The sequence below is a fragment of the Bos grunniens genome, chromosome 12, assembly GCF_055505025.1.
Source record: "Bos grunniens cultivar Pamir isolate PY7600 chromosome 12, Bosgru_T2T1.0, whole genome shotgun sequence".
Lineage (NCBI taxonomy): Eukaryota > Metazoa > Chordata > Mammalia > Artiodactyla > Bovidae > Bos > Bos grunniens.
The window spans coordinates 80,852,903-80,866,864 of record NC_141176.1 but is presented as its reverse complement, the minus strand read 5'-3'; the positions used below and the strand labels follow the sequence as shown (position 1 = coordinate 80,866,864).

At 43.0% G+C, this 13,962-nt stretch overlaps 1 protein-coding gene and 2 long non-coding RNA genes across 23 annotated transcripts in view; 1 reads left to right on the top strand and 2 right to left on the bottom strand.

Annotated features, from left to right (window-relative positions):
• Positions 1-13,962, bottom strand: part of MBNL2 (muscleblind like splicing regulator 2) — a 161,740-nt gene that overhangs the window by 41,012 nt on the left and 106,766 nt on the right. For all 21 annotated transcript variants that reach the window (XM_086330305.1, XM_086330310.1, XM_086330307.1 and 18 more), the window contains 2 exons: positions 5,533-5,733; positions 2,587-2,850 (listed from right to left, as the gene is read on the bottom strand). In XM_086330305.1, coding sequence (XP_086186431.1) covers positions 2,587-2,850; positions 5,533-5,733 — 465 coding nt within the window. The remainder of the gene's footprint in view (positions 1-2,586; positions 2,851-5,532; positions 5,734-13,962) is intronic.
• On the top strand, positions 2,842-13,504 carry LOC147361975 (uncharacterized). The gene is made up of 2 exons (XR_015138418.1): positions 2,842-3,045; positions 11,957-13,504. It is a non-coding gene; the product is annotated as an uncharacterized LOC147361975 (long non-coding RNA).
• LOC147361974 (uncharacterized) lies at positions 12,839-13,878 on the bottom strand. The gene is made up of 2 exons (XR_015138419.1): positions 13,743-13,878; positions 12,839-12,990 (listed from the first exon to the last, which is right to left on the bottom strand). It is a non-coding gene; the product is annotated as an uncharacterized LOC147361974 (long non-coding RNA).

Here is a 13,962-nt window from a genome sequence, read left to right as displayed (position 1 = left end):
AGTAGGATGGAATTCAAAGTTCCTGAACATGTTTTCGTGACTAGCTGATGGCAGCTGGTCTTGTTTCCTTTTACAAAATAAGTATCTTCTGGTGCAGCCCCATTTTGGTGTGTGTGTGTGTGTCTGTGTGTGAAGAAAGACTATTGTCTTGAAGACCAGATATCCTTTGTGTTAAAATTACCAAAGAGAAGCTCTGACTTATTTTCACATTTGAAAAATTCTGGTGAGAATGATGCCCATGTTTTAAGAGGTACTGTTCAAATATAAGGCTCTAAAGGAAAGAGATGCCTCTCTTTCTGGACTCAAAGCTTTGAATTCATTTTCAGGGTCCAATTAATCAAAAAAGCAGAAATTCCTGGACAACAGTAAAAACTACACTACAGAAATTCTTGGAGCTCAGGCATGGAACCCAGGTGAATGGAATACTAATATCTTCTGGCTGCAATCATCACACCCATTCATTCTCTTAAATAAAATAATCATTTTTCCTTCATGGTGCTGAGTAATCTTGTTACTAGAATAAGAAGACTTTGACTTCATCCAACTGTAACTGGTTTCAAATGAGCCTCTCACTTTCAAAATACACTGCAGATTCAGTAACTTTCATGTCATTGTCAGAAAGAACCTGATGCGTTTGTTCTGAAACTACATTCCTTCGGGTTGTCTTTGTTGATGCTGCAAGCCCACCTGAAGTATCAGAACTCCAAGCCCAGCACAGTGTAACAATCGAGGCAACTACAGCAACTAAACATACTGACATCCACTCTAACAGCCTTTGTGCATTCTGATGAGAAGGGTGTGCAACTGCACGGAAAAGGGCACGTAGATCGGCAATTTAAAGAAATCAGGTGGTGTGTATAAATGTAATGGCATTTCTTCTCTTATCTCCATCAACCCAGGTCATCTACCATTGACTTATTCCAGGTACACTGCTCCTTCAATGATTGAAGAACATATTGATTATGTAGATGTTAGGACTGCCAGTTCTCTCCTTCAATGATTCAAGAACATGTTGATTATGCAGATGTTAGGACTGCAGGTAGTGTGTGTTGTGTTAGTCGCTCACTTGTATCTGACTCTTTGCAACCCCACAGACTGTAGCCAGCCAGGCTCCTGTGTCCACGGAATTCTTCAGGCAAGAATACTGGGATGGCTTACCATTCCCTTCCTTCTCCAGGGGATCTTCGCCACCCAGGGATCGAACCCAGGTCTCCTGCTTGCAGGCAGATTCTTTACCCTCTGAGCCACCAGGGAAACCCACTTCCAGGTAACAGGCAGATAAATCAAGGCTCAGATAACTCAGATAAATTCAGAGCTCAGCGCTAAAGGTTAGTACCCGTGGTTTGTTGTATTTAACAGGTATCTAAGGAATAAGGACTGATTTTTTCATAGTTCCAGAAGCTGGACCCCATGATGCATTTCTATCACGTCATGGAGGACAGTTATCCCTGTCATTTACTGAACTCCAAGCTCCCCGAGGGCAAGGAAAACTGCCTAATTTATTTATTCCATCCACCAAGTGCCCGATGAGCGCCAGGTCTCATGGATTATCCAGTGTCTATCACACATTAAAACACACCGAACGTCAAGCCAGAGATCTCACACCACAACAGATTAATTCTACAACCCTGTGCGGGTGGTGCTCAAACTTTGCGGCACAACGGACTCCCCGGGAGCTGGAAAAGAAAAGACGCATGCCCGGGCCACACCCAAACCAATTAAATAAGAAAGGGGGAAGTGGCTGTCCTCAAAAACTTTCACGTGCCCTCAGGTAATCCCAGACTACAGAAGCCTGGCTAGTGCAGTCCACGGAGTTGCAAAGAGTCGGACTTGATTTAGCGACCGAACAACAACAACGTGTTCTAGGCAGGTGCTTCTCAAACGTATATAATCCACCTGGGGATGTTTGGAAATTTAAATCCTGATCCCAAAGGTCTGGGGCGGGGGCCTGAGTCGAGCTTTAACAGGCTCCCAGAGGTGCTGGGGAGGCCTGTGTCTGTAACTCAGGGGACTTGGGGCTAGCTTCCAGGCTATTATTTTTTTTTTTTTTCAAAGCACCATCCATACAGCTCCATCTTCATCTGTTTCATGACTTGATGTTCTGCATAAATTTTCTTTTAGGGAGAGAGCGAGTTTGCAGCATGGCCTTTGTAATAAGTAACAAGAAGTGGGGAGCAAAAAAACGGGGGCAGTGGCTCCCGGCCCGGGGCCATCCTCCGCCCGGTTCTTCTCTCTCCCCGGCTCCGGGCCGCCTCCCTGGTCCTTCTAGCCCGGTCCCGCCCGCGTCCGCGCTCCGAGAGGCGCGCTGGGCTTGGGGAGGGGCCCTTGCACCCACCCCCGGCTTCCCTGCGCCCGCCTGAGGGATTTACTTATTGTGCTGCGAAGGGAAGGAGGGAGGAACGGAACAAAACGAAAACGAAACGGGCGGGGCGGGGAAACCACAACAGGACGGAGGCAGCGGAGCAGCGGGAGCGCCAGCCGGCCCCGCTCCCGGCGGCGAGGCGCGCGTGCGCGTGCCCGCGCGGAAGGCGCGGCTCCGGGCGCGCGGGCTTCGGGGAAGGTGCGCGGCGCGCGCGCCCCACTTACCATGACTGTGGCCGCGGCCGCGGCTGCCTGGGCGGCCACCGCGGCCTGGTTGGCTTGGTGCTGCGCAGCTTTGATTTTGGCCTGCAAGTGTGCAGGAGGGTGAAAATATTTGCATTTCTCCCTCATGCAACGCCCCTTTATGTAATCCATACAAACGGTTACGCTGTTGTCGTTTGTGTCGACCATGGTGCTGTCGGCGGGGTGTGCAAAGCGGCAGTCGGTCTCTCCCCGGGCACAGTTTCCTCGCTGGAACTCCCTGCAGACCTAGGACACGGGGGGAGAAGAGCATGTGATGCAGTTTAAAAAAAAAAAAAAAGAAGAAGAAGAAGATGCTTTCCCGTTCTTTGAATGCTGGCTTTTGTGCCATTTACAATCAACATTCGATTATCCAGAACCCAAGTCACTGGAATCCCGGGCAAACTATGATCACTTGAATTTTGCTTCGCCCTGTTTGCTGAGGTGAGAATCTGTATTGAGCAAGGAAGTAAAAATCTACACTTTAGCTAAGATAACAGAAAAATCAACAAGGCTCCCATTGTTCTTGGGTTTTATTTATATTTATTTACTTTTATAGAGAAGGGAAGGAAGGAAATAAAATATATATATACTAATTCAGAGATTATATACACACACATATATATATGTATAAAATCTGGTCTTCTGTATATAACTACATCTCCTACCATGACAACTCTGGGAAGTTGTGGGGTTTTTTGCATGCAGGGATTATTTCACCAAGGATCCAGCCACAACATCATAGCTGCACAATTCCAAAAAGAATTAAGGAGAAGTGACAAACTTGTTTCTCCTCCCTGAGGACGGGAAGTGGGGGGCAGGGTGAATGTGAATACTCCCGTTTTCCCCTATATCTCTCCTGCTGTACAAGATAAGGTGGGCTTCTAATCATGGATTAGAAGAACTATGATACCCAAGACACCAAAACTTTCATTTCAGTCACAATATTATTATTTTTGACAATAAAGAAAAGATAAAAAGGAGAGAAATATGGGAAGAGATAAAGCAGGGCCTGGGAGAAGGAAATAGGATAGATTTTGAAGTGTTGATGTTTCTTTTTCTTATTCTTCAGTCCTTAATTATCCTGAAATCTTTAGTAACTAAAATGCTCCATCCTCTGAGAATTCCCATGGATCAAGAGTTAACGGTATAAAGAAAATTTTCCTTGGAATTTAAAGAGTATTCTTAATCTTGCCCTAAATATCAATAACATGAAATAACACAAATAAGAAACAAGTTATAAATATCTGTATCAGAGAAAAATTATTAGTGAAATGGTAATTTCTTCTCAGGCTCTACATCCAGTGTTGATGTGCTTAAGTGGTGGTTCACATCTTGATCACTAGTGACTTATAGGAAGGGTCACTGAAATGACACTGGAAGCCTTGTGAGAGTCAAAGATACTTGGGAAATACAGTTTCACTGATCAGTGGCCAGGCAAGTTTGAAGGCCAAGCAGATAAATCACAAAATTATTAATTGTTTCCTTCTACTTTGGATATTATCCAACATTCCATCTTTAGCTCATAAAATGTACAAAAGAAAAATTACTAAGCCGTTCCCACAGACTGTGAGTAAGCCTCCCCTTGTAAGTGGAATGACTCGTGGCTGAGACTGCATTGGGTGTAGAGCATTTACCTAGGGGCTCTGTGTGCAACCGACTTCATTCCTGCTTTGAAATAAATTGCAAGCTGCTTTGCTAAAGTCCTCGTGAATCACTTTTATATATGTCTTTGTCTGCCAATCCTGTTGGGAAGGACAACTTGTTCCCAACTCGACTGATTTAATTTGTTTTCTAAACCACACAGTCACGTACTGAACACGAAAGCTTCACAGGTCCACCAGGTGGCACCCCAAACACTTTTCCAGTCCCGTGAAAGGTCTGTTCAATAATCACAGGGGTAGGCTGGATCAAAACAGTAGCGATGGGAGTTTATAGTCTTTTCATTTGGGGATCCATATACTTCAGAAGGAAGCTGGTATTAGGCAACATTTTATCACTTTCAAGATTTATAGAGTAAATATTTAAACAAATGCACATTGAAAAAATCATTCTCGAATGATCCCAAGATAAAGCACAGTATATATCGTAATCTTACATATGTATCACCTAACTATAATTGGTGATCAAATTTAAGGAGCCCTTTGAAAAATCTATCAGATTCTTTATACTCCATATAAAATGCTCTATTAAATATCAGAGGATGGAGTAGTTAAGATAAATGGATGCCCTGATTAAAAAGAAATTAAACCCAGTAAAGTTAAACCCAGGTGAGCTGGTTTGACTCCTGATTTAAGAATTACATTTTACAAATATATGAATTTGTTTTCTTGACTTTTCTAGAAGACTTGAATGTCAGTTAAAGAAAATATCTCAAATCAATAATTAGACTCTCCCAGGCTCTAGTTCCCCGTGTTTACCTACATACAACCGGGGCTGGAGCGTGCTGGAGCAGCCATACTAGCTCTTAAAGTACTGAAACATGATCACACCAGTTGGTCTGTAGTCATTGTCCTACTTCCTCCCACCTCTGACCTGAGTGTCCCCTTCATCCTGGCTGCTGGCTTCCTAAACTGTTCATTCACAGACCTTTCCAAGATCCAGCAAAGGTTCATGCCTGACACAGCTGGAACCCTTGGGAGCCACTTCCATGACCCACATAGTGATTGGTTGTTGCATATTTTGCCTCTGAATACACATTCCACATGATCGATTTTTATTTGTATTGAACTTATTCTTTTCCCACAGACTAATTTCCTTTATACTTGGCCTTCAATTCAAACAGGAGAATTATGAAATACGCGACTTTTAGGTGAATCTGTGTGCGTGGCTGTTTTGCAAGACTGAATTGGTATCTCACAAGCATTCACTTCCATAGAAGTACACTGCTACCCCCAAAGGCATCTCAAAACACAAACATAATTGAAGTACCTCCAGTTTGTCCGTCCTGAGAAGTTTCTGAGTTGCAGTTGAGCCCGGGACAGTGACAGGTGGACTTCCGGGAACAATAACAGGTGTGGTGGGTAGAATTTCCGTTGGGACTAACCCAACTCCAGGGGTTACAGGTGCTAAGTAAGGAGCAAAGCTAATCGCCGTATTTGTCCCTATTGCGGGACCTACAGGAAAAGTGGGCTGTTAAAGGAAGATAACACAGGACAAAGACTTCTTTAGAATAAAACTTTAAAAAATCACCAGCAACATTTACTCACTGCATATAAGACTCTCTGTGTTAGTTGCAAAAATCAGTGCTGAACTGTGAAAATTCTTTAAGCCTCTCTGTTTGTGCTTAATAAAAATGAAATCCATATAGACCCTCTCTTTTCCAAACCAATGTAAACACAAAGGAGAATGTCATAGAAACCTAACTACAGGAACTGGCTTAAACTTTTATCCCCATGAAAGTGTTCTCAAGAAAATGGTTATTCCATTCCAGCGGCTCATCATTCCACACTAGTGAGTGTTACAACATGAAGACGGTAAAATTTATGGAACACTGACTCATGATCTTTGATGTGTTCTACATGTCTCTCAAAGGGAGAAGAGAAAACAAACACCATGTATATAGACTGATTTTCAGACTGATGCAGTTTGTACACTCTCAAGAACTGGGGATTATTTGGTATTTTATTTTGCTCAGACTTACCAGTATGCCTCCATATTCCATCACTAGCATGTAAAATCCCCAAATTGATAGGCAGTTTTCAGATAGACCTGCTATTTCTTGCTCTAGCTCAACTATGTCTAGATCCGGTCTTCTTTTCCTGAGAGGTTGAATGGGAAAGCTTGAACTTTTCTGTTGGCCATTAAAAGTTGCTTTGGTTTCCTAGGTCACAAAGTCGACGTGGCAGTGATAAAGGCACAGAGTACTCTGTTAAAACCTCTTTATCACCGTCCTCTTTGTCCAGGGATAAGACAAAATATACTAGAGGATTGACGGGATGATGGTTTTCAAAAGCGTCACCTGAAAGGATGCCTTTCAGAAAGGAAATAATGTACGTTTAAGAGAAGAACAAACTTGGCTTCACTTTAAAGGAGCTGATGTTAAAAATTCAAGATGCTAGATAAAGATTTTTCTTAGAATAAATTTTGCACTGATTTGGGACCGTATCGTTTTGTTGGTTTGTTTTTTGTTACTGGATGACTTTTAACCCATTCATTTTTAGGACCAGTTTTCAGATTTTTGCAATTACACATTAACGCAGTTTTCTAATATTGAACAACGCCGTTGGCCATGTCATGCTGCTTCTCTACTTGTACATTGTGGGTAACATTCGTGTTGTCTATTTATAGCTCTGAGTTGCGGAACATATGGGGAAAATAATAATCTGTGTGAATTAAACAGGTTTTTGTTGACAGCAGTAACAGAAAAATATCTCTTACAAATGATCGTGTTAGAAAACAGTGAATTATTGATAGTTTGTGCGGGGAGCTCTTAGAGAGGCTGAAAGTCTTTACTGAAGTGGCTGGGGGTGGGGAGGGATGGAAGAGGTGATTCTAATGGCCTGCGAGAGCTGCTGCCAGCATTCCCGAGAGGGGCTCTTAGATCTTTATGGCTCCGACATAAAATTCACTTTGGGAGAAAGTTGCAACATGAGGTCTCAACATGGGAAATTGATGGCAGCTAGGATTTTTTTCCTCCTTGACTTTCTACAAAATTTTATATGTGTATGTTTTCCATTTTCAACCCATTTGAGTCATAATTATAGAACGTTGTGGTTTTCAGTAACTGTAGCTTTTATAATTCAGTACCATTGAAAAGAAGCCAAGTGATTTAAATGGTATAAGGACGATATAATGTTAAGACTTAAGAGAATCAATTCTGAAAGGTCATAAATCACACAAAAAAGACCAGTGATTCAAAGAACCAGCTAGATCAGAAATGCCTGGGGGGAATTTCATAGATAGAGATATCACAAATTCTGACTTAACAGATCTGGGTTGAGGGGGGCCTTGAAATTTGCATTAAAATTTTTACTACATGATTTGATGTGCGGCCCAGTTTGAGGACCACGGTCATAATTGAGTGAAAATAAATATTAAGAAAACCTAGTACTAGTTGTGTAATTAACTCCAAGACTAATGATCAAAATAAACATTAAGAAAAAAGAGTCCTCCCCCATATCTCCATTTTTGACTTTCTATTGAATCAAATTCCCAATATCCCTCCCTTGTAGATCATTTGAAGCCCGGATCAGCATGGTGACAGAAAATCACGTTGTATCTTGACTGTCCAGGTGCTGTCAGAACCTCAAAATTCATTTCCCCAAACCTTTTGGATATCAACAAATGTCTTGCAGTTAGCTAAGTTTTGCTTTCTCAAATATGTTACTTGTTCATCTAATTTAATGATCAAAAAGGAATGTTGCAGTTTGTTCTACTGATGCAGAGCTGTAATAAAGTTCACGGACAGTATTATTTAAAAGTAAAAACACAAATATGAGACAAAGGGAGACATGAATTCAAAATCCTGAGGTTGGCCAGTTATTCATTTTTACCCTGGGCAGGAAATTTTTACCCTGAGCTTTTCTGTAGAAGGGAAGTAAAACTACTTAGCTGAAAGAGTTGGGCTGAGCAAGATGTTATTTCTTTCTTACTTCCCATAGTTGGATTTCAAAAATAGCAGCTATTATTAGTACCGTAAAAGTTAGTATTAATAAAGTCCCTCCCCCCAAAAATTATCCATTGATTCTATAACAGGAATGTAATTAGCATAGCAATATAACAATTGAGGTATAAAAATCTTATTAAGTGAAGGCAAATATAGTCTCTATTTTGAATATAGACTGGAAAAGTATATGTTTTCTTTCATGTGAAAGTTAAAAGTTCATAGACTTTATGAAGATAGATTCAATTAAATATTTTCTCCTTTTTCTTATCAAGAGTGTTTTTCGTTGAAGTTGAAAAGTTAAAAAAAATAGAGTGATTTTCAGAGATGGGCATTATATTATTATTGTTGTTGTTATTATTAGTGACAGTAATACCTTACATCTGTGAAAGGTTGGGCTGTTCTCAAAAGCGTTCTCACACACACTGTCTGCTTTAATCTCCTCAACACCTGCGAGAAGCGAGCCTGGCAGTGAGAACTGCACAGTCTTACAGGTGAAAGCAATTTAGACCAGAGGCTGCATGGATTACCCAAGGCCAGTGCTGCCAAGGTGGAGTCAAGGCAGAACACTGCTGACTCCTGGCTCGCAGTCTGGGGCTGTTCTGACTCCTCTGCCCTTACTAGATTTTGTTGGTAATTTCATAAAACAGAAGAGGAGAAAAAAATAAAATAACCCACCACGAGTTGCCCTTACAGACGTAAGTGTACAGAGTGAGCCTTGGTGGGGAGCCACATCCCACGGTCAGCCCAGGGCCTCCCGCAGACAGGAGGTTAGGGGTGCTCGGAACAGCTGCCTGCCTGGGAAAGTGGGTCTCAGATCCTGGATTTGAGCGAAAGTCTCAAGGTAGAGTGGACGCTGATGTCTGGATTTGGGTCTGAGTCGGTGGCTAGAAGAAAGGCAGCATCTCCAGGGGATTCTGCTCCTGTGAGCCCACCCGCCGGGGCCGGGAGGGCTGGCCCCGTGGTTCCTGGAGGGGCCCGTTGCCAGGTGGTCTGAGATCCATTTGGTCCTTGTCATTTCCCAGCACCAACTGCAGCGAGGCCAGAGGACAAGAGATGCAGAAAGTCTTCCAGAAGAAAATCACATCCGAAATGCTGGTCTTGCCATCTTCCCTCTGGACTTCACCCCAAGAGTCTATGTTTCTCTCCTTGGCTTCTCACTCTCCACTCTTCTTTCTCTGTAACTTACAGCAGTAGATGCAGTCTCAAAGATCACACACACACACACACACACACACACACACACGCACTTTGATATTTTGTAGTGGCCTGAAAGGATCAGGGCTGGGGAGGACTGACTAAGTGGCCTGACATATCTTATGGCTCTAAAATGTGGTCGATTGCCTTTATAAGACAAGAACGTGAGAGCTCATGCATTTAGAAAGCTTTGACTTCAAAGGATAGGTATTTGGTACTTAAACTGAAAGTCCTAAAACATGGCATCTCTTGAGCCTTCTCCCTTTATTGCCAGGAGCATCTCTGGAGGGCAGAATGCTCAGTGCAAGATCTTGCCACTAAGGACTGGATCGCACAGGCTCTTAATCTCTGTTGTACTAAAGGCCACCCACCTGCCACTTTATTGTGAGTGTACGTGTGATGTTTGTGTGGGAGTCGAGGGCTGGGGCCGTACAGTTGGAAGGAAAGGAGAGAAGAACTGCTGTCATACCCCACTGGGAACTGGAGAAGGAAAAACTCCTCGGAGGAAAGGTGAATGAGACTGCAGACATAAATGAATTTGAGACAGAAGAGTTATAAGAGGAAAGAATCGTTGGCATTTTCATTTATTCAATAAATATTCATTGCTGGTACAGACACGGTGCCAGAACACTGTGTCTCCGTTTATTGAACTTAAACCCTAATGGGGAAGAACAAAGAAATAAAATCACAACTCATTTGTGATTTTACGGATAAGCAGAAATGAAGAGGCCTCACTTCTGAGATGGAGAGAAGATAGAGGCTAGAGATAGAGATTGGCGGTGGGTTGCAGCTGATAGAGTTGGAGTCCTTATGAATAAGATGAAGTTAAAATATGAAGATCAGTAGGAAGCTTCCAGCAAAACTAAAGGCCTTTAAGCAAACGGGAGCTTTGTGTGTTCACAAGCTCTGTGTGTTCACAGAGCTGAAAGTTTGGTTTGGTCTCAGTGGACACAGGAAGAGTGGCCTCTGATGAGGTGAGCTGGGTAGGGACTTGACCACAGATGACACTCTAAATAAAATCAAGGTTACACGTTTAGACTGTCTCCAGTGAAATGGGAAAGCATTAAAGGGTTTTAACATTTATGTGTTTAAAAGATTCCTCTGGTTGCTGTGCCCATTGGAATAAAGCAAGAGTTGTGGCTCAGTGGTAAAAAATCCACCTGCAATGCAGGAGACAGGGTTTCGATCCATGGGTTGGAAAGATCCCCTGAAGAAGGAACCTACTCCAATATCCTGGCCTGGGAAATCCCATGGACAGAGGAGCCAGGTGGGCTATAGTCCATGGGGTCACAGAGAGTTGGACATGACTGAGCAACTAAGCAAATACCACAAGGAGGGTAAAACCTATAAAGTATTTTGAAAGAAAGGTTGATGGTAGCTAAGATGAGGGTGCTGGGAGAAGAAGTAGGTGGACTTGAGGGCATATGGCAGGACTTGCTGATGAACTGGATGTGAGAGAACCTGTTTGGTTTCAGTTTGAAACTGCTGGCTACCTTACTGAGACGAGAAGGTAGTAGAATGAAAAAATTGGTCTTAAGCATGTCAAGTTCCTGTGAAAAATCTGAAGGGGAGTCCAGTAGGAGGTTGGGTACCCAAACCCGGGGCTCAGAGGAGACATCTGGATTGGGAACATGCCTTTGGTAGTTCTCAGCCTGTAGATGACCCAGAGCCACAGGAATTGATGAGACCACGAAGGAGCAGGTGATAGAGGCAGCCAGCACTGGGAACATAACATCAGTGTATAGCAGCCTCAATACAGAGTAGAGGAAAGTGAAAGTCGCTCAGTTGTGTCCCACTCTGCAACCCCATGGGGATAGTCCATGGAATTCTCCAGGCCAGAATACTGGAGTGGGTAGCCTTTTCCATCTTCAGGGGATCTTCCCAACCCAAGGATAGAACTCTGGTCTCCTTGAACTTGGCAGGCAGATTCTTTTTTTTTTTTTTGGCAGGCAGATTCTTTACCAGCTGAGCTGCAAGAGAAGCCCAAGAATACTGGAATGGGTAGCCTATCCCTTCTCCAGCAGATCTTCCCAACCCCAGAAATCAAACCGGGGTCTCCTGCATTGCAGGTGGATTCTTTATCAACTGAGCTACCAGGGAAGCCTGAATAGAATAGAGGAAAAGAACGGGCAAAGAAGACAGTGGAGGAAGGCGTGATCAGAGAGGAAGGGGTGCGTCCCAGAGAGGAAGGGGTGCTCTGCAAGGGAGATGGGCCACGTGCTACTAAGGAGAGATTGACTGCCTGCTACCAAGAGGTCGAAAGAACAATGCAAGAGTCAGTGACTACCTGTTTAGCAATATGGAGGTCACTGGTGAGGGATTTCAGCAGATGAGAGATTTCAGGGCAGATGGAAGATAAAGGGTGTGAAAAAACCATCCGGAGCTCTTTAGAGAAGCTTACCCTAGAAGGAAACCTAAAAATAGAGTGGAACTTGTGACTCTGTTTAGCAATTTCTTTGTCTTGAGCAATTTCTGCATGTATTAGTTTCCCGAGGCTGGTCTAACAGATTCCCACCTCCTGGTGGCTTACACAACACGCATTTCTTCTTTCAGAGTTCCAGAGGCCGTAAGTCTGAAACCAGTTGCACTGGGACAAAATCAAGGTTCTGACAAGACTGTGTTCCCTCTGGAGGCTCCAGAGAAGAAGAATCGGGCCCTTGACTCTTCCGTCTCCTGGTGGCTGCTGGCGTTCCTTGGTTTGCGGCCCCATCACTCCCGTCTCGGCCTCCATGAGCACATTGCCTTCCTCCTCTTCTGTATGTGTGTTAACTCTCCCTCTGCCTCTCTTATAAGGATGCCTGTGATTGCATTTAATCCTGGAGAATGTCCCCATCTCAAGACGCCCAACTCAATCACATCAGCAATAGACCCTATTTCCTTGGAAGGTTCTAGGACCTATTCTTCTGTCACTAATTCATTCCTGTGACTCTGAAATTACTTGTTTGTAGAGTCAATGACTTTTAAGTTTATTACATTTTTGCATCCCAATTTTTCTTGTGATTTAAAAACCTCTCTTAAAACATTTAAATGTAATACTTCTTTCTCATAGAGCAATCGTGATTTTTGTCCTCTAATTAATATATGAGACAGTACGGAAACATAACTTTCAAAGAAAATTCAATTAACAGTTTAGAACATGAATGGAATTTCTTATTAACAGGTCATTATTGAGTACCAGGGTCAATCCTTACAGATTCTAAATAAATAAGAAGTACATGATTAAAATCAGTTGAGATATAATGCACTGCGACTATGTTGACCTAGGTGGTTCTCAATTTATTCCCATAGACATTATTTAATATGTATAACTAAATTATTTTAGCATTTAGGTAATTTAATAAAATAATTTATATGTGTGTATCAACAAAGAAACCATAAAATATACTTGTGAGTGGTTTTAAATAGATCCACTTAAATGCCTACGTGTGTGCTTAGTTGCTTGGTCGTGTCTGACTCTTTGCAACCCCTTGGACTGTAGCCTGCCAGGCTCCTCTGTCCATGGGATTTCTCCAGGCGAGATTACAGGAGTGGGTTTCCATTTTCTTCTCCACGGGATCTTCCCGACCCAGGGATCGAACCTGCGTCTCCTGCATTGGCAGAGAGATTCTTTACTGCTGGGCAAACCAGGGAAGCCCTAAGATGTACTTATTTGGGACTTCCTCCAAGCAGCCTTTCCTGCCTCATCTGAAATCCAGTTCCCTGGGCCTGAACCTTGCTTTGCCTTTCCCCTGAGTCTGTCTACACCTACAAGACTGTAGCTTATTTATCTGAGGGTCCTCCACACCGGCACCTGCACTTTTTCACTCTGGGCAGAGCTGGTTCCTGGCCACTTGGTGCCACTCACTACTGTTGGGTAGAAACCTGGAGACGAGCAGAACTGCCAACCATCTACCCAGATCCTCTCCCCTCTTCCTGGACCGCCCCCACCTCCCCATCTCATCTCACAGACACACAATGAGAAAATACAACTCCCTGGTAGCTATCCTTTTTTCATTTAGCAGCTTTCAATAACAATAGAATTTTCATACAATAAAGACTGATTTTTAAACAATCGTCTTTTGTGTATGTACTTTTTTTTTTTAAAAGAGCAAATTTCACTCACTGCTTTTTTTTTTTAAATTAGCTTGTTTTTGACAAATAATTTATAAATGTGAACAAACTTCACTAAAGGCAAAAAAAAAAAAAAAAAAAAATACACTCCTTTCCCTCAGGACCTCATTCCTAAAGCAATTTCCAGACCTTTAAGGAAATACTTTCAAACACTGAAGTTAGGGAGAAATATTACACAATACATATTCATAGACTGAACTCCCTTGGCATTTAATCTTGCGGTCCTCACCACGGATGCCACACCCTCTGCAGGCCTCTGAGACAGGAGATGCGGGTGGCTGAGGCACCCTGGTTCAGGCTTCCTTCAGGTCCGGGGGGTGGTGGTGGGGAGTGGAGGAGACAGCAGAAAGCGCCCTGGTCAAGATGTCTGAGGTCTAGGCCCAGCTCTACAACCGATTAACTGCAGGACATTGGGTAAATCCATTAACTTCTCTGGTTTCATTTTTTCC